The sequence below is a fragment of the Leptonychotes weddellii genome, chromosome 2, assembly GCF_054177405.1.
Source record: "Leptonychotes weddellii isolate Sample4059 chromosome 2, ASM5417740v2, whole genome shotgun sequence".
In the NCBI taxonomy this organism is placed as follows: Eukaryota; Metazoa; Chordata; class Mammalia; order Carnivora; family Phocidae; genus Leptonychotes; species Leptonychotes weddellii.
In genome coordinates, this window is record NC_138370.1 from 125,299,093 (window position 1) to 125,318,007 (window position 18,915).

The 18,915-nt window shown below is 37.4% G+C and overlaps 1 protein-coding gene across 1 annotated transcript in view; it reads right to left on the bottom strand.

The window, feature by feature from the left end:
- The window catches only part of AFM (afamin), a 21,259-nt gene extending 9,174 nt beyond the window's left edge, over positions 1 to 12,085 (bottom strand). Inside the window, exons 1-8 of the mRNA XM_006729808.3 lie at positions 11,902 to 12,085; positions 8,506 to 8,554; positions 8,065 to 8,197; positions 6,959 to 7,170; positions 6,006 to 6,138; positions 5,318 to 5,415; positions 4,410 to 4,539; positions 2,710 to 2,924 (exon numbers count right to left, since the gene is read on the bottom strand). Of these exons, the coding sequence (XP_006729871.1) occupies positions 2,710 to 2,924; positions 4,410 to 4,539; positions 5,318 to 5,415; positions 6,006 to 6,138; positions 6,959 to 7,170; positions 8,065 to 8,197; positions 8,506 to 8,554; positions 11,902 to 11,989 (1,058 nt within the window). The 5' untranslated portion in view covers positions 11,990 to 12,085. The remainder of the gene's footprint in view (positions 1 to 2,709; positions 2,925 to 4,409; positions 4,540 to 5,317; positions 5,416 to 6,005; positions 6,139 to 6,958; positions 7,171 to 8,064; positions 8,198 to 8,505; positions 8,555 to 11,901) is intronic.
- Between the last annotated feature and the right edge of the window lie 6,830 nt (positions 12,086 to 18,915).

Consider the following 18,915-nt stretch of genomic DNA (forward strand, 5'->3'; position numbering starts at 1 on the left):
AGTTGGTTAAGCGACTGCCTTCGGCTCAGGTCATGATCCTGGAGTCCCGGGATCGAGTCCCGCATCGGGCTCCCTGCTCAGCGGGGAGTCTGCTTCTCCCTCTGACCCTCCCTCCTCTCATGCTCTCTCTCTATCTCATTTTCTCTCTCAAATAAATAATAAAATCTTTAAAAAAAAATCTTATCTATCCATTCAAAATAAATTAAAGTGGCCTTCTATGTTTGGCGGGAGCAACACCTCACAAAAGTTTCTCAATTCCAGGGAACTCTGCATCCCTTTTTGGTTCGAAGTCTTTGATTCTTGGGGGTTTTTTTTGACATTGTCTCTCCTGCTTCTCCACCTGCCTTCTCAATCCTATTTGTGGGATATATTCCCAGACCCTAATGCAACTGCATTTACCCTTCAGAGAATCAAGGGCTCTTAATATCTGATGTAAGCCATGGACCTTTCTACAGGAATAAAATCACACCTAAAAAAAAAAAAACACCCCACCAAAAAGCTGCAAACAAAAATTCCTAGAAGCCTACCCTAGCCTGGAAGATCTATTGAGATCTTGTGTCAAATGTTCACACCTGGAAAGACCGAACCTTAAAACTCCATTTCTGACTCAGCATGCTCAGTGTTGCTCTGTGGTTTCTCCTCAAACACTATGTTGTAACATGATGATGATGATAAAAATTGCTTGCATTTGACGAGCACATGTGTCAGGTAGAAGTGAAACACACTACCTCTAACATTTTGTTCAGTTTAATTTGAGTTAATACCCACAACTCATACGAAGCAATAAAACACAGTGGTTTGGTTCTAAGAGCCTAAGAGTCTGGTGCCTGACAGCTCTCGTTTGAATCCTGGCTCCACCACATATCATCTGTGTGACTTGGGAACAAGTTACTTAACTTCTGTTCTTCCGTCTCCTAACCTTAGAGGGTTGTTTTGAAAACTAAATTGGTTAGTAGATGAGAAGCACTTAACATTTGGTAAGTTTTCACTAATCTCTCTGTCTTCCAGAGCTCCGGGTTCACATACAAAATTGTCTCATGATACTTGAGACCACATGGATGGACCTGGAGCGTATTAGGCCAAATGAAATAAGTCACACTGAGAAAGACAAATACCATACGATTCCACTCATAAGTGGAATCTAAAAAAAAAAAAAAAAGACTACAAACAAATGAATAAGCAAAAAGCAGAATTAGACCTATAAATACACAGAACAAACTGATGGCTGCTGGAGTTGGGGGATGGGCAAAATGGGTGAAGGGGAGTGGGAAATACAGGCCTCCAGTTCTGGAATGAATAAGTCATGAGAATAAAAGGCACAGCATAAGGAATATAGTGAATGGTATTGTAGTAGTGACATATGGGATCAAATGGCAGCTACACTTGGTGATGAGCCTAGTATAATGTATAAACTTGTCAAATCATCATGTTTTGCACCTGAAACTAATGTAACATTGTGTGTCAACTATACTCAAATAAAAAAAAAAAAAAAACTATCTCATGACCTTCCCAATTGTTACTTCATGTGTACCTCAAAGTCAGTGTGGTCAGATCCAAACATATTCTCTTTCCCACAAAACCTTCAACCCATACTTCCCATCTCATTGAATCTGAAAGCTACTTACCCAACCACCTAAGCCCCAAACTGGGATTCATTCCAGATGAAGTTTCTAAAAAACAAAAGTGATTTTGTCCTTCCTTATTCTTCAGTGAAAGCCCTTCAGTGGCATCTTGTTACTTAGCATGTCTGCGTGATCTGACCGCATATACTTCTCACTACCGTCTCTCACTGAGAATACCCTACACAAAGCCACAAACACACCAGGGGGTTTTATACTTCCATCCGTGATCTACCTCTTCTGTCTAGATTACCAAAATGTCTTTAACTACCTCTTCCCTGTCAAGCCTTTCCAAGTTTCCCAAGTACAGTTGGCCACTTCCTCCTCTGTCTCTACATTATGGATTCCATAGTGCTATCGGAAATAAAAGAACATGCTGTGCATTCATTTATTGACAAGTCTGTCTCTTGCCCCGTGGCACTCCCTGCTGATGAAAGCTTACTGCGGGTAAGAGCTCTGTCTAACCTCTCATAGTGCCTGGATTGTGTTTCATTACCAATAAACTTGGAATGAATGGATATTCTTATATGAATTTTATGTATGATGATGTGAAACACAGAGAGGTTGACTTGTTCTAGTGACCCAGCCGGGACTCCAATCTAGTCCCTTTGGCTCCAAGTCCACTCGATTCCCTTGAACAGCTGTGGGGTGGCAAGTGCATGGCAATCCAGCCCACAACTTCCTAGGCCAGACCTCCTCTGGTCCAATCCTCACTCGGCCAGCTTTTAGCTGTGAACCTTCAACAAGTGATTCAGCTGCTCTGTACCTCCATTTACTGATCTGAAACAGTGGGGGGAATCGTGCTGGTTCACGACTGTTGTCAGAATTAAAGCAGATCATCTACACCAAGTATTGGGTCCACTGTCTGGCACGTATCAAGTACTCAATAACTGTTAGCCATCCCCAGAGTCACATGGTTGCATCTTCTTAAAATCAGGTGAAAACACCATGATCGGTAGCCATGATTTTTTTAAATTATGTGATTCCCAATGATTTAAATGGTTCCCATTCTTTCTACCCAAATTAGCCAAAATAGGTCAAATCATAAGTTTCTGTTTGCCTTATAAATTTCAGTATAGACTTATGTTACTCAGCCATGAAGATCGTTTGATTAGCATCTCGTTCTTCACACACATTTTCTCTCTCAGTAAATTTCACTTCTCTTAGAGCTAAGTCCTTTGGTCTGTCATCTTTATTCGAGGAAATGATGCACTCGCCACGCTCTGGCATTTTCTTTTCACAGCACTCTTTGATTTTGCTGGAGATGGAATCTTGTTTGGAACAAATATGGCTCATAACCTTGCTCTGTAGGACAGAAGAATGAAAATTACTTTATTTTCATCATTTCTTCAGGGCTGGGTTTTCCTTCATAATGAAATGGTTGTGTATACACAACCAACCATGTTCCTCACATCTGGAATTGCTTCATCAGATAATTTGATCACAATATTTAAATTTTGTCTTAATGTAATACACATGAAGTTTTCACATGAAGGCAAGTTTTATTTCTGATTTCAAATGCTAAAATTATGAAAATTTTGAAATTATTATAAAACCCACATTTCCATAACCAAACAATAAAAAAATAGTGAGTGATATTGCTTTTAATTGGAGACCGATTAAGGACAAAATAATTCTTGGGGATATCTGTTGTCCACTGCTTGAAATAAAATGTATATATCTTCATATTCTAAAAATCAAGTTAATTAACATACAGTTTTGCTGTGAATTTTAGAAAGTAAAACTGATTAAAAGTCACTAAAAAAGCCTCATTTCAACTAAGAAGGCAAGATTTTTTTTCTTTTTGTCTAAAGATTTGTTTATTTATTTAACAGAGACAGAGAAGGAGAGAGCAGGAGGAGAGGCAAAGGGAGAGGGAGACAAGCAGACTCCCTGCTGAGTGGGGAGCCTGGAGCAGGGCTCGATCCCAGGACCCTGAGATTGTGACCTGAGCCAAAATCAAAAGTTGGACACTTAACTGACTGAGCCACCCAAGCACCCCATAAGGTGAGATATTTTTAATGAAATTGTGTTACTTTTGTGTGCATTAACAACTTAAAGTAAGTCAATAATATATTTACCAGTATATGCCCTTAGAAAATCACTTTAAAGAATAACATAAGAGTTATTTTAAATTAACAACTCCACTTATTTGACAAGACTGCTCCTAAATAGCTGGAGGAAACTCAGAGAAAGCAGTTCTTAAAGATATAATGGTAAAAATCATTCTCTGAGCTTTACTATTTAATTTCTAATATCTCTAAAAGAAGATGTGCCATATTAAAGAAAACATCAATATGCCTTAAATGATTCTAAATTCCTAAAGTTTTATGTCATGGACATTTAGCTGTGTAAAATAGAATCTGTTGAGTAATCTAATAACAATCCCATGTGTAAAAAACCCCAAAGTTTTATTTGAGCTTATTTGTTAACATTTTATTTTTTTATTTTATTTATTTTATGTTATTATGTAACAATTCATTATTTTTTAAGATGTATTTATTTGAGAGAGAGCAGGGGAGGAGGGGCAGAGAAAGAGGGAAAGAGAATCTTCACGCTGACTCCCTGCTGAGCTCGGAGCCTGATGTGGAGCTCGATCCCAGGACCCTGAGATCATGACCTGAGCCAGAACCAAGAGTCAGCGGCTTAACTGACTGAGCCACCCAGGCGCCCCTTATTAGCATTCTTATTTCATGTGGTAAATAAAGTAGCCACATATGAGGAAACTTCAGAATAAAAAAAATGGCTGCCCCAAATCACTATTTTTACTTGGTTTTAGAGAATATTTACCCTGTCATGGATGCACTGCACAGCATCCCCTTCACAGCATCCATCATACTTGGAAGAAACATCTTTTAGGAGGGAGGTAAGTTCCTTAAATTCAATCTTGGGAAATTTCTGACTAAGTATAGCAATATTTCTGGAAAAAGAATTGATAAGTCACTAAAACAACTTGAACAGCAAGTAAGACAAGGGGGACTTCTTTGCTGATAAAGTATAAATAGCTGCAATAAGAATTGGAACGCTTGTTTTATTCACAGATATCTTTACCAAATAGCTGTTTATATGGGGCACAGCCTACAGGATCACTCAGCAGCTCTTAGGTTGATATTTTGAGTCCTGGACCAGGAGCAGGATAAAAAGGCCTGAGATATATGCTCGCTTCCATAATTTTTATAGCAAAACACATTTTGTCAGGACCACAGCCTCCTGCTTTGAGCCCATGCAGGGATAGATAATCCATCCCAGAACTCTTTCCTGCTGATCTAGTTAAAATCTCGGAATTTTTCTCAACACATTGCAATAGCACCCTTACTAATTAGTCAGGATGAGCACTAGAGATAAAAATTATCCATATAAAGCTGTCTGCTAGTCATTAAAGTCAAAGACGGATGGATCCATCCCATCTAAAGCACTTGGAGGTTTTAAAACCCTGGTTGGGAACTTCCAGACCAATTCAGATTCCCAACTAACCAAAGAATATCTCAGAAGTAACCATCTTTCTCTCTAGGGTCTCCCCACTTCCCAGGTCTTCTCTCATTCTGACCTAATGTCCTGGTTCTGAGCTATCCATGTGGACTGAGAACCACCTCAACACCCCTGGAGAAGAATAAAAATAAAAAGTCATCAACAATTTAATAAAAATGGGACACAGAGGAGAAAATATAAGCAAAGACAGGATTCATATTAAAACTCACATCGATTCTAAGACTTGCAGTCCAAACTTCATAAGTGCCCCACAGACATTTTTTTGAAAAGAAGATGATGCTTTTAAATATTGTATGACAGGTTCTGCCTGAAGGAGAAAAAGAAAATTCTATTGAAGCAAGAGCAAAATCCTGTTATTCTCTTATTTCTTAACTACATCTAACCAAATTTTCCAAACTTTGCTCAGAAACAGAAAATCTATGGGATTTTTATCTTAATAAGTTTATATATCAAAAGAAACATGTATTTGTGGCACATTATAAAAGTTAGGCCAGTCTTCCTAATGACTGAATTATGCTTGGTGAGAAGGTGTGTTGTGAGCTTGTCCATCTCTAATGGGATGATTAAATTTTATGGGTAGCCAAAAGAGGGTTTGACCCAGAATAAAAGATAAATGCCATTTTTACCCTAGATATTCACTCACTAAGGCTTTCCTCCAATTTACAAGGAAGACAATGCTAGAAGAAAGACCCTGGAAATAGGCAATTGTCTTTCAAGGGTCTCAAGTAGTAAGAAATTTAGATCAGCAGCAGGTGGACAAAGGTTTGAAAAAAAACATTGAAAGTGGCAAGAAAATGGCTGATAAATGGTAAACAATCCTTTTCTAAAGTTAACTTTCAGTAAAGATATGCAATGTGGGGTGACTACTTATTTTCATGAAATAAATGCAAAACTCACCTTTGTCCGAAAGCAGTTAGCTTTGTCTTGTTCTTCACAACATGTTTTAGTCATCTCCTCAAAACGAGCAGCAACAGTTAGAAGTGTAGGGGCAAAAACAAAGGGGTTCCTTCTGGAAACTTCATATATATAACTATAAAAGAAAAAAAGGAAAGGAAGGAAAGGGGTTAAAAACAGGAAAGAAATTTTTAAAAAATGGTAGACAAGGGATGGGAAGAAAGGGGAAGGGAAAGGAAAGATAGAAAAAGACAAGAAGATCAAGTTTCAAAACTGAAAGAGGAAGGACTTCCCATTATGGAAGCCTTCAATATAAGACAACATTATCCAGTCTCTAATAAAAGTTTTATCAATTAAGTTGCCAACTCCCAAATCAGAGTGATGATTACAGTTTTCATCCTTAACACTGAACTATGGCTGCTTCCAGATGGTCAGCAACTCTCCCTTCCACATTCAAAGAACAGCTACCTGTGCACACTCCCTCTGAGATCCAGGGATTTTATTTACTTCTGTTCAAATCCACTTGTAATTTAAGTTTCAATGAGCACACCCCTTTCCAGAAAAAAAAATCTCTGCTTCTGTAATTACTGCACTATTGCAAACAAATTTTTGGTAAACATCCATTGATTTAATGTTTACCCTCAGTAAAAGCTCCACCTTCCTTTTGGGAAAACTAGATTATTCCCTCCAGTAGCAATTTGGCACCATGCACGCACTCTTTTCTAGGGCTTACCACATTAGAAAAACATGTATCTTTATTGAAAGGATCTTGAAAGTAGATTTCATATCTTATTCATATTTATATCCTCAATGCTGAACACAGAATGTGACCCACAATACATGTTGAATGAATTAATCCATCAATGAAACTAGCTATGTTCCTTTGGAATAGATACTGGACTCAGCCTAAGAATAATTCCTCAGTTAGGTAATCTTTCTGCTAAAAGAAAACTTACTTGTTTAGAGAAGATTCTCTGTTATTTTTATAAGTCTGGCATTTCTCTTCAGGATCCAGGGTAGGAAGAGGAGGCAGAAATCCTACATCAGCTTTCTTATTATGGAAGAAACAAAGTTTTCTTTCCAAGTCGACCTTACCACAGCAGTGTAAAAAATTATGCTTTTGTGGCAGTCCCTCCAGAGCACATATATTTTCCAGTAAAACATCATTCTGGACAACAGAAAAGTAAAAGACATATTTTATTCATTGTAAAGTTTTTCAACCTTCTGAGATGACACAATGAATACAATGAGTGATGAGTGTCACCCTTCGGGAAAAAGATTCCAATTTCCCCAGTATTACCAATAAAGCATTGTTACCCACACCTGTGACAACCATCCCACACTTTGGGAAACTTTTTCTACCCTACCTTGGGACCCTTTAACCTCTTACTCCTTCTTTGCTACTTACATTTCTCTTATATAACAGCTTTTTTCCTTTTCTCTCAAGGTGATGAGGTCAGAGTGTGAATGTGTTGGTAAAGTATTAGCAGTAGTGTTTCGTAATAGTCTTCTAGAAATGCAGATGGTGAGGTGCCTGGATGGCTCAGTCTGTTAAGCATCTGCCTTCGGCTCAGGTCATGATCCCGGGATTATGGAGTCCCGGGATCCAGCCCCATGTTGGGCTGCCTGCTCAGCAGAGAGTTTACTTCTCCCTCTACCTCCTCCTGCTCTCTCTCTCTCAAATAAAATCTTTAAAGAAATAGAAATGCAGATGGTGACTCTATTTGGCAGAGGCCCAGAAAAGGGGGTATGACAATAGAGCATATATTGAGAGAGGCAGCTAAGGAGGTTACCTCTGTACTTCTGTGCACATTGTCCAACTATTGGCTGCCTCCCTGTCTGTATACATATGGCATGGACTGCAATCTCGTAGCCAATTCCTCCTATGCACCGTAATACAGAATTGCATCTCTCCAAGGAAAGTACCTTATCCTAAATTCCAAAGTCAGGCAAAATAAAAAATGAGGGGGCATGGAGCATCTCTTTTTTTATATTTCAAGCCAAAAATTCTCTGTTTAACAAATAAGCGTTATTTGTTTAAAAATGCAAACAATTTACTTACAGCTAATTTGGAACACATTGGGAGTGTCATGCCACCCAAGCATTTATCTCTATATTCTGTCATGGCTTTTACCAACACTTCTACTTCTTCAAAGGAGACCTCCTGAATATACTGAGCAAATGCGATGATTGTGCTGCAACAGTCCACAGAGAGCACACAATGATCACCTGTAGAATTTCCACTTCTGTCCAACAAAAACTCATAGAAACATTCACTTACTGATTAGTCCCAGGAAATTATCGAAGTGTGAGGGCTATAAATTTTACAATTTCTTGACAATTCAATTGCCTTATCTGAATTTTATGAATAATACTGTATTTACTTTTTAAATACAGCTTCTATTTAATTGAATTACTTTTGAGAAGCATTAACATTTCTGGAATATAACAGATAAGATCATATAAACACCATCATCATAAAAAATAGTTTAGAGAAACTCACATATATCCAACATTCTCCTCTATAAATTTCTGGGTGATACTGACATCATCTGAAAAGCAAAGATATATAGGTTATTATGTATCCTGGTATTTTAACATTTTCCCACCAAATAACCATCCATGACATCTACATTTACAAAGTATAAAATAGAAAACTCACTGTAGAAAGTAATTTGGCATACTTAACAAGAAGGAGAAAAGTCATATGAACCATTTGAGAACTTAATCACAGCTTACTATGTACTCAAGAGATATTCATTAAGTTGAATTGACTTGAATTAGTTTCAAACTGACCAGACTTCAGATTTGCCATTGATGTCTCCCCAGCCACAAATGTCCAATCCAAGCACCATTTTCATGCTAAGTATTTATCATGTATGACTAGGAAAGCAATATGAAGATTAACTGATACGTGATGTATTGCTACTACAGGGTCCAACAAGAGATGCCATAGTGTGCCAGTAGTCAGTATAGTTTATAATGCTAGCCAGACACAGATATTTAGATGATATCTGGACTAGTCTAAAATCACTGATTCTCTCCCAAGGAGCATATGTTAATCAGAGCACACTTACATTTGTCCACATAGACTACTTTCATGGAGTCCTTACTTTCGCAAGGTATTGTGCTGGACAATATGAGGCAATCAGTGTTAATTAAGACATCTCCCCTGGACCTCAGGTTTCTAAGTACTCTCATAGTGCAAGTGACTTATGAACATGACTATAATCCAATTTAGAATGTACATGACATTCTAAAATAATATAGGTAAGCTTATGATAGGAATGCTTTATGATCCTTGGGTGAGAAACCAGAAAAGGATTATAGCAAGAGTGGCGTATGAGTTGAATCTGAAAAAACATACAAGATTTCAGCTAGCAGAGAAATAAAGAGGCTCATCTCTCTGTGTGGAGGGAATAATGTGAGGGAAATTACAAAAGTAAGAAATCTTGGGATGTATTTGGAGAAAGTCAATTAATCCACTTTCATGAAAGAGTGGGTCATAAAGAAAAATGGAAACTAGGATAGAAAGGACTTGGATCCATATTTTGGGTGTCTTGCATTTAAGCCTAGGAGTTTGGGCTTCAATTAGAAGCTATGAAAAGCCATTGAAAATGTTTATATAGAATAGTAATATGATTATTTCTTTTTTTAATTGAAATATAATTAACAGACAGTGTTATATTAGTTTCAGGATACAACTTATTGATCCGACAATTCTATATATTACTCAATGCTCACCACAATAAATATAGTCACTATCAGTTACCCATACAACATTATTACCATATTATTGACTATATTCCTATGCTGTGCTTTTCATCTCCATGACTTATTTATTTATTTTATGACTGGAAGTTTGTACCTCTTAATCCCATGTATTTATTTCACCTATTTATTTCCACAGTGGCTGCACCAATTTATATTCCCACCGATAATGTATGAGTGTTCATGTTTCTCCACATCCTCACCAACACTTATTATTTCTTGTCTAATTTATATGCAACCACAAAAGACCCTGAATAGCCAAAGCAATCTTGAGAAAGAAGAACAACTGGACGTATCACAATCCCAGATTTCACGATATACTACAAAGTTGTGGTAATCAAAATAGTATGGTACTGGCACAAAACTAGACATATAAATCAATGGAATAGAATTGAAAGCCCAAAAATAAACCCACGTTTCTATGGTCATATATAATATGTACAAATAAGACAAGAATATACGATAGGGAAAAGACAGTCTCTTCAATAAATGGTGTTGGGATAACTGGACAGCTACATGCAAAAGAATGAAACTGGACCACTTTCTAACACCATACACAAAAATAAACTCAAATGGATTAAAGACCTAAATGTGAAACTATAAATTCCCTAGAAGAAAACATAGGCAGTTATCTCTTTGACATCAGGCTTAGCAACATTTTTCTAGCTGTGTCTCTGAAGGCAAGGGAAGCAAAAGCAAAAATAAACTATTGAGACTATGTCAAAATAAAAAGCTTTACACAGAGAAGTAAACCATCAACAAGATTAGAAGGCAACCTACTGAATGGGAGAAGATATTTGCAAATGATATATTCAGTGAGGAGTTAATATCCAAAATCTATACAGAGCTTATACAACTCAATACCAAAATACCCCCAAGCAATCCAAGTAAAAAAATGGGCAGAGAATCTGAATAGACATTTTTCCAAAGAAGACATACAAGTGGCCCAACAGACATCATTAATCATTAATCATCAGGGAAACACAAATCAAAAGCACGATGAGGTATCACCTAATATGATTATTTCTATATGCTAAGAAATATCAGCCAGGTAGTGGTATATCTAATATGCAGGGAATTAGAAATAGACACAGTGCCTGACAAAGAGAAAGTGACAAGAACTATTTGCCGAATAGATGGGTGGGTGAATAAATGGATGGATAGAAAAAAAAGCAAGAAGCCCATTAGGTGACATTTGTAATTGTTCTATTGAGAAATCAGCAAGACATGAATTTTGTTAGGAGTAATGGAAATGTAAAGGAAAGCACAGATGCAAAATATATTGAAGAGACAAAAATCAACAGAATTTTTGAAGAAGTCATTACAAGGGGCAAAGTAGAAGAACTCAAAAATGCCCATTCTTCAAGCCCTGTGACTGGTCTCACTAGACTAAACTAGAGGCACTGTGGGGAGTATGAAATTAAGTCAGATACAGTCCACATCTCCAAAGCCACTGCAATGCTTATGGAACTTTGTGCAAGTTACAAAAAAGTCCTTCATCCATGCCAGAGGGATTACAAAAAGACACCTCCTCTAAACAAATGAAGTTCAAAATGTTCCCCCTTTGGGAAGAAAAAATATATGTCACCCTTTCTCCCCAGGCTGACACTGCCTTGGCCAGATTAATGAGTATGTACAAACCTGAGAATATTTATAAACTGTGCAGTTGGAAGAAGCAGGGTCCTGCGTACCCTAAAGGTGTTTACCACCTAGTTGGGAGATATGTTGAACAACCATAGATTAAAGAAAAATCCCAACTCACATCTCATATTTCACTGTTACCATACACTATGTACACTTGCAAGAAATACTAGTATTTTTAAATCCAAATTATATATCCCAGCAACACTTTCTATACTGCTATAAAGCTGGTGACCATTTGCTGGGTGTGATAACTACTATCTCTGTCTATGGATTGGGTAACATGACCATGAAAATACAAAATCTGGGAAGGTTAGTTCAAGATATGTGACCAGTATATATATATATATATATATATATATATATTCACTCCCCTCCTCATGGGGGGAGGGGAGTGAAAAATTAAATGGAAATAAAACAAGGTTAAAAAATAAGAAATTATCCCAACCTAGTCATTCCTTAGCTAATATACAAGTAAATTGCTTACCTACATCTTGAGGCTGTGTGGGCAGGGTTAGGGATTCAGGCACAAAGAACAGGAAAATAACAAAACCTGTAAGTTTTAACTGTTTCATTTTTTTTTAGAAATCACATTCACAAAAGAAAGTAATGTAACTGAGGAAGATCAAGTTTTTATATTATTCTTTGACACTATTAGTAAAAAAGTAACCTGTTTAACCTATTTCTCATATACCTCACGTTTGATTTTTATTTGATCACACTGCAGATTTTTTTGTTAATTATTAACTAGGAAAAAAATTATCTCTGTGTTTTACTGGAAAAATCTATTGGGTTAGAAAAAAAGTCCACAGGTTAAGTATGCACAATACCTAATCAAATAGACAACCGAAAAAAAAAAATCTTAAAACATTGCAAATGTTAAAGAAAAAGGGACTAGAATAAATAATTCACCAAAGAGGAAGCACAACTAGAAAGATGCTAAGTTTCATTAGAAATCAAAGGAAGTTAAGTTTTAAAAAGTATAATTTTTTTATACCTGACAGAATTAGAAAAAAGAAAATAATTAAGATGTCCAATTCTGGAAAACATATAGTAAGATAAGTCTCATATAATCAAAGCTTTTGGAAAACCAGTTTATATTAAGGATCAATAATCTTGAAAATATTCATATTATTCGAGCCAATCACTCAAATTCTGGAAATCTACACTAAGAACATGATCCTAAACATGGAAATATTTGGAAGTACATGATAAACAGGAAATCTATTTTTTTAGTTATACCCAGTAAAAGGGCCTGAAAACAATAGCAACCAAGTAGTAAGGAGCATATTTCGTGCCCACATTTTGGGTTCTAAACACTCTTCTCTGGGATCCTGAACTTCTTAGAGAAATGAATAATTCCAGATATGGGACATGAAAAATAGAAGATGAGCTGAGAACATGGTGCCAGAAACTAAGGAAGTGCTCAAAAATTGATGGGGTCATATGCAAAAAAAGTAAAAGCCAATGGGATAATTTGACATCATAAATAATGACAGGAATGCATTATAACCCATTATGTTTTTGAAAAAGAGTTTTTGGATCTATACCCAATCAAAATTAAAACAAAAGTAGGGAAAGGAAAAGCTCTTCTCCACGGAAGAATGCCAACTAATAAATGTAGTTAGAATCAAAGCATCACAGTTTGTAACACCATACTGTACACTAAACTGTGGTATAGTCACTCTGTGGGTTACTATTGGTCTTTATAACTAATGAATATAAAGAATATTAATAACAGCAGAAATATTTGCTACATAATATTTGGAAAAAGAGTAGAATCTAAAATTGTTTACGTTATGTGTAGAAAATGGTAATGTGAACACATTACCAAATAGGAACCAAAAGAAACCAAAAGAAAGGGAGAAAGAGAGAGAAACTGGAGAGAGAGAGACAGAAAGAGAAGGCAGAGTATATTACGGGCAATCAAGAGAGAGAAAGATACAACAGTTTCAAATAGCTATCTATACACTAGGTTAAGTCCAAATAGATCAGACATCCAGACATAAAAAGGAAAAGCAAGCAAACATAAAAGTATTAGAAGAAACACAAGTGAAGTGGGAACATTTTTTCTACCTATGATGCAAAATCCAGAAACAATAATAAGTTCAAATACATAAAAAGAAATTTAAAGACTTTACATGGAAAAATACTGTAGGCAAAGTCAAAAACAGAGGGAAAAAAACAACAAAAGATAGCTGTGATCTATATCATACAAAGAGCTCTGGAAATTTGAGGAGGCAAGAAAAGACCAACAATCTGATAGAAAAATAGTAAAATGATCTAAGCAAATAGTACACAAGAAGAAGAAAAAACTAATGGGTTCTAAACATAAAAAAATTTCTCCTAATAAGAGAAATGCACATCTAAACAACACCACAGCGGCATGTCTTACCTATATGGTTGGCAAAAATCCAAAAATTTGGCAACATTCTGTGAGGATAAAACTGTAGGGAAGTAGTTCCTGTCATCCATTGCTGGTGGGAATGCAAAATGGTGGCAAAGATCTATGGAGGAGAATTTGGTGGTATCTAAAAATATGTGCATTTATCCCCTGAGCCAACAAATTTTCTAGTAGTTACCTATCCTAAAAATACACTGCCAATATTTCTAAATGACTGAAGCACTAGGTTATTCATCATGGCATTATTTGTAATTGCAAAAGATTGGAAATAATTCAAATGCCCGTCAATAGAAGGTCAGTTAATGAACTATAGCATATACACACAAAGAAATTCTATGAAATTTTTTAAAAGCACTGAAGAAAAAACCTTATGCATCATATGGAGTGATCACCAAGATTATGTTTTTAAGTGAAAAAGGCAAGGTATAGAACAATATAAGGAATATGCAATGTCTCATGTAATAAAGATAGAATGGTGCCATAGGAATATATTTATATACGTACTTGCTTAGATAATAAAAATAAAGAACAGAATGATTAAACTAAGAATTAAGAAAAGCTGTTATCTGTATGAGAAAGAGGAAAAGGGAGACTAGGGTAGAAGGAATGTCTAAGTCAGTTCGGACTATTATAATGAAATATCATAAACTGGGTGGCTTATAAACAATGGAATTTTATTTCTCAGAGTTCTGGAGGCTGGGGTCTACAACATGGCACCAGTGGGGTGGGGTTCTGGCGAGAGCCTCTTGCAGGCTGCAGACTGCTGACTTCTGCTGGTATCCTCATATGACAGAAAAAGGGTATCAGGGTAACGCTGGCCTCATGGACTGAATTGGAAAATATTCTCTTTTCTTAATTTTCTGGAAGTGTGTAGAATTAGTAATATTTCTTCCTGAAATGTTTAGTAAAATTCACCAGTGAAGCCTGAAGTTTTCTTTGTGGGAATGACCTTAACTACATTTCCATTGCTTTAATAGATAGAGCAATAAGCAGATTATCTAGTTTTTCTTGACTGAGCTTTGTTAGTTTGGTAGTTAATGGCATTTGCCCATTTCCTCTAAGTTGTCGAATTTATTGGCAAAATATTTTTCAAACTAGCCCCTTATCATTTTAACTTCTAAGGTAATGTCTCCTCTCTCATTCCTGATACTGGTAATTTATCTCTTCTCTTTTGTTTCCCTTGGTAAATCTGGTGAGAAGTTTATCAATATTATTGATCTTCTCAAAGAACCAGCATGAGGTTTCATTTATCTTTATCTGTTTTTTTGTGTGTGTTTTCTATTTTGTTGATTTCTCTTTTGATCTTTATTATTTCCTTTCTTCAACTTTCAACTTACTTTGTTTTAATTTGCTTTTTTTTTTTTTTTTTTTAGTTTCTGAAGGTGGAAGCTGGGTTCACAGTTTGAGATCTTCCTTTTTTTCTAATATATGTGCTATAAATTTCCTTTAAGCACTGTTTTACTGGCATCCCACAAATTCTGATATGTTGCTTATTTTCATTCAGTTCAAAATATTTTTAAATGCCCTTTTTATTTTCCCTTTGATTCATGAGTTCTTTAGAAGTGTATTATTTAGTTTATGAGCATTTGGGGATTTCCAGAGATCTTACTATTATTCTTTATCAATTTTATTCCATACTATCAAGCAATTCTCTGGAATCTCTCTTAACTCTTTGAAAGCAGCATCACAGGGAGAAGACAAATTCATTACACGGAAATCCACCAGTGCTGGGGAACTGGGGAGTGGCAGGGAAGAGTTGGAAGAGCTAATTCAGGCTGGTCTATATCCACCAGTTTCAATAATTTGTCATCCCAACAGTTTAGTCCTATCCTGATATTATGCTGTGGACACCAGGCAATCTGGGCTACTGCTTCTGATTTATGGCAATGGGACAAGTGACAGTCTCCTTTGCAATTTAGCATACAGACAAGAGCACAAGTTAAAATCTATCCCCTCCCCAAACCCTCTTACACTGTTGATGGGAATGCAAACTGGTGCAGCCATTCTGGAAAATAATATGGAAGTTCCTCAAAAAGTTAAAAATAGAGCTACACCATGACCCAGCAATTGCACTACTGGGCATTTACCTAAAGGATACAAAATACTGATTTGAAGGGGTACATACATCCCAACGTTTATAGCAGCAATATCAACAATAGCCAATTATGGAAAGAGCCCAAATGTCCATCGACTGATGAATGGAAAAAGCTGTACACACACGCACACACACACATACACATACAATGGATATATATATATATAATGAAATATTACTCAGCTATAAAAAAGAATGAAATCTTGCCATCTGCAATGACATGCATAGAGCTAAAGAGTATAATGCTAAGTGAAATAAGTCAGTCAGAGAAAGACAAATACCATATGGTTTCCCTCATATGTGGAATTTAAGAAACAAAACAAATGAACATGGGGGGGGGAGAAACAAAGTCTTAACTCTAGAGAACAAACTGATGGTCACCAGAGGGGAGGTAGGTGGGGGCAGGGGTGAAATAGGTGATGGGGATTAAGGAGGGCACTTGTTGTGATGAGTACCAGGTGTTGTATGGAAGTTTTCAGTCACTAAATTCTACACCTTAAACTAATATTATACTGTATGTTAACTAACTGGAATGTAAATAAAAATGTGAGAAATAAATAAATAAATAAAATCCACCTCTCCCCCCATCACTTATCCACCGTCATTGAAGCCAGCTGCCCTAGACTGCTACACACATCAGATCTTAAGAGACTTTAACTTCCTCAGTGGTTTCTCACGTTTTTATATTAATTTCTTAGACCTATGTTTCTCCTTCTTCCTGGTGTGACCATTAGAAGATGGACGTAGCAAAAGAGGAAAAGATGGCGGAGGAGTAGGGGATCCTATTTAACCAGTCCCCCGGAACTGAGCTGGGTATCTACCAGACCACTCTGAACACCCACAAAATCAGCCTGAGAGGTAAGAAGATATATTTGGATCTCTAAAAACAGAATATTGGAGGCAGTTGGCTTCAAGGTATGAAGCGGGGAGCTGTGATTCCACGGGCAGATATCCAAAAATAAACGGAAGGGGGAGGGAGCCATGGGGATCCTGCACCCCTGGTGAGCACAAGCCTCCTGCTCTGGGGACAGGGCACAGACTAGTAGACCGGTAGCAGTGGGAAAAGGATGTTAGGGCAGCCCATTGGACTAAAACACGGAGCAGTGGGCCGAGTGTGTGAACTGGGGATGGCTAGCGGTTTTAGAAGCAGAGAGGGCAGAGATGTGCCCCGACCTGGAGGCAAGGACTGGGAGTGCTGCTGAGGGGCTCACAAACCAGGACGCTGAAATTTATAGCAGCACAGACAGAAATGGAGGTAGTGTGGCCTGGAGACCTCACTGAAGAATAGACTGTGATCTCTCTGCTCTGAGGCAGAGGGATGGAAACGATCTCTTCTGCTCTGACTTTTGGAAGAGATGTGGAAAGCCTCAGGGTAAGGCACCAGAGAAAAAAAGCACCCCAAAACCGGTTTTCACTGAGCCCATCCCCCACCACAGGGGGCAGGGCAACTCTGCCCAAACAGGGTTGCCTGAGTAACAGCATGGCAGGCCTCTCCCCCAGAAGACAGGCTGAGAGAACAAGAGGCCGACAACCCTAAGGTCCCTATAAAACAGGTGCATCTTCCTTGGGTTGTGGTCAATAATTTGGCATCTGTACATTCCCTCAACCACCCCTCAACAGAATGACTAGGAGGAGGAACCCCCAAAATAGGAAAGACTCAGAGACTGTGACCTCTGCCACAGATTTACAAATGGATACAGATATAACGAAGATGTCGGAGATGGAATTTGGGGTAGCAGTTGTGAAGACAATAGCTAGAATGGAGAAATTGATTAATGGCAACACAGAGTCTCTAAGGGCAGAAATGAAACCTGAACCAGCAGAACTTAAAAATGGTATCAATGAGATCCAATCTAATCTAGATAATCTAACAGCTAGGGTAAGTGAGGCAAAAGAATGAATTAGTGATCTAGAAGACCAACTGATAGAAAAGAAAGATAAAGAGAAGGCCAGGGAGAAAACAACTCAAAGTCCATGAAAACAGAATCAGAGAAATAAGTGATACCATGAAACATTCCAATGTCAGAATTATTGGGATCCCTGAGGGGGTGGAGAGAGAGAGAGGACTAGAAGATATATTTGAGCAAATTGAAGGTGAGAACTTCCCTAATCTGGGGAATGAAACAAACATTCGTGTCTTAGAGGCAGAGAGGACCCCTCCCAAGATCAAGGAAAACAGGCCAACGCCCTGGCAGGTAACAGTGAAACTCGCAAATCTTAGAACGAAGGAGACCATCTTAAGGGCAGTTGGGGGGAAGAGATTCCTTACGTACAGAGGGAGGAACATCAGAATAACATCAGACCTATCCACAGAGACCTGGCAAACCAGAAAGGGTTGGCGAGACATATTCAGGGTACTAAATGAGAAGAACATGCAGCCAAGAATATTATATCTGGCAAGGCTGTAATTTAGAATGGATGGAGAGATGCAGAGCTTCCAAGACTGGCAGAACTGAAAGAATATGTGACCACTAAGCTGGCCCTGCAAGAAATATTAAGGGAGGTTCTATAAAAGGAGAAAGACCCCAAGAGTGATATACAACAGAAATTTACAGAGACAATCTATAGAAACAAGGACTTCAAGGACAACATGATGACAAAAAATTCACTCTCTTTCAATAATCACTCTCAATGTAAACGGCCTAAATGCTCCCATAAAATGGCACAGGGTTGCAGATTGGATAAAAAGACAGGACCCATCCATATGCTGTCTACAAGAGACTCATTTTGAACCTAAAGATACATTCAGACTGAAAGTGAAGGGATGGAGGTCCATCTTCCATGCCAGCGAACCTCAAAAGAAAGCTGGGGAAACAATTCTTATATCAGACAAATTAGATTTTAAACTAAAGACTGTAGTTAGAGACACAGAAGGACACTATATCATTCTTAAAGGGTCTATCCAACAAGAAGATCTAACAGTTGTAAATATCTACTCCCTCAACACAGGAGCAGCCATCTGCATAAGCCACTGTTAACCAAAATAAAGAGTCATATTGATA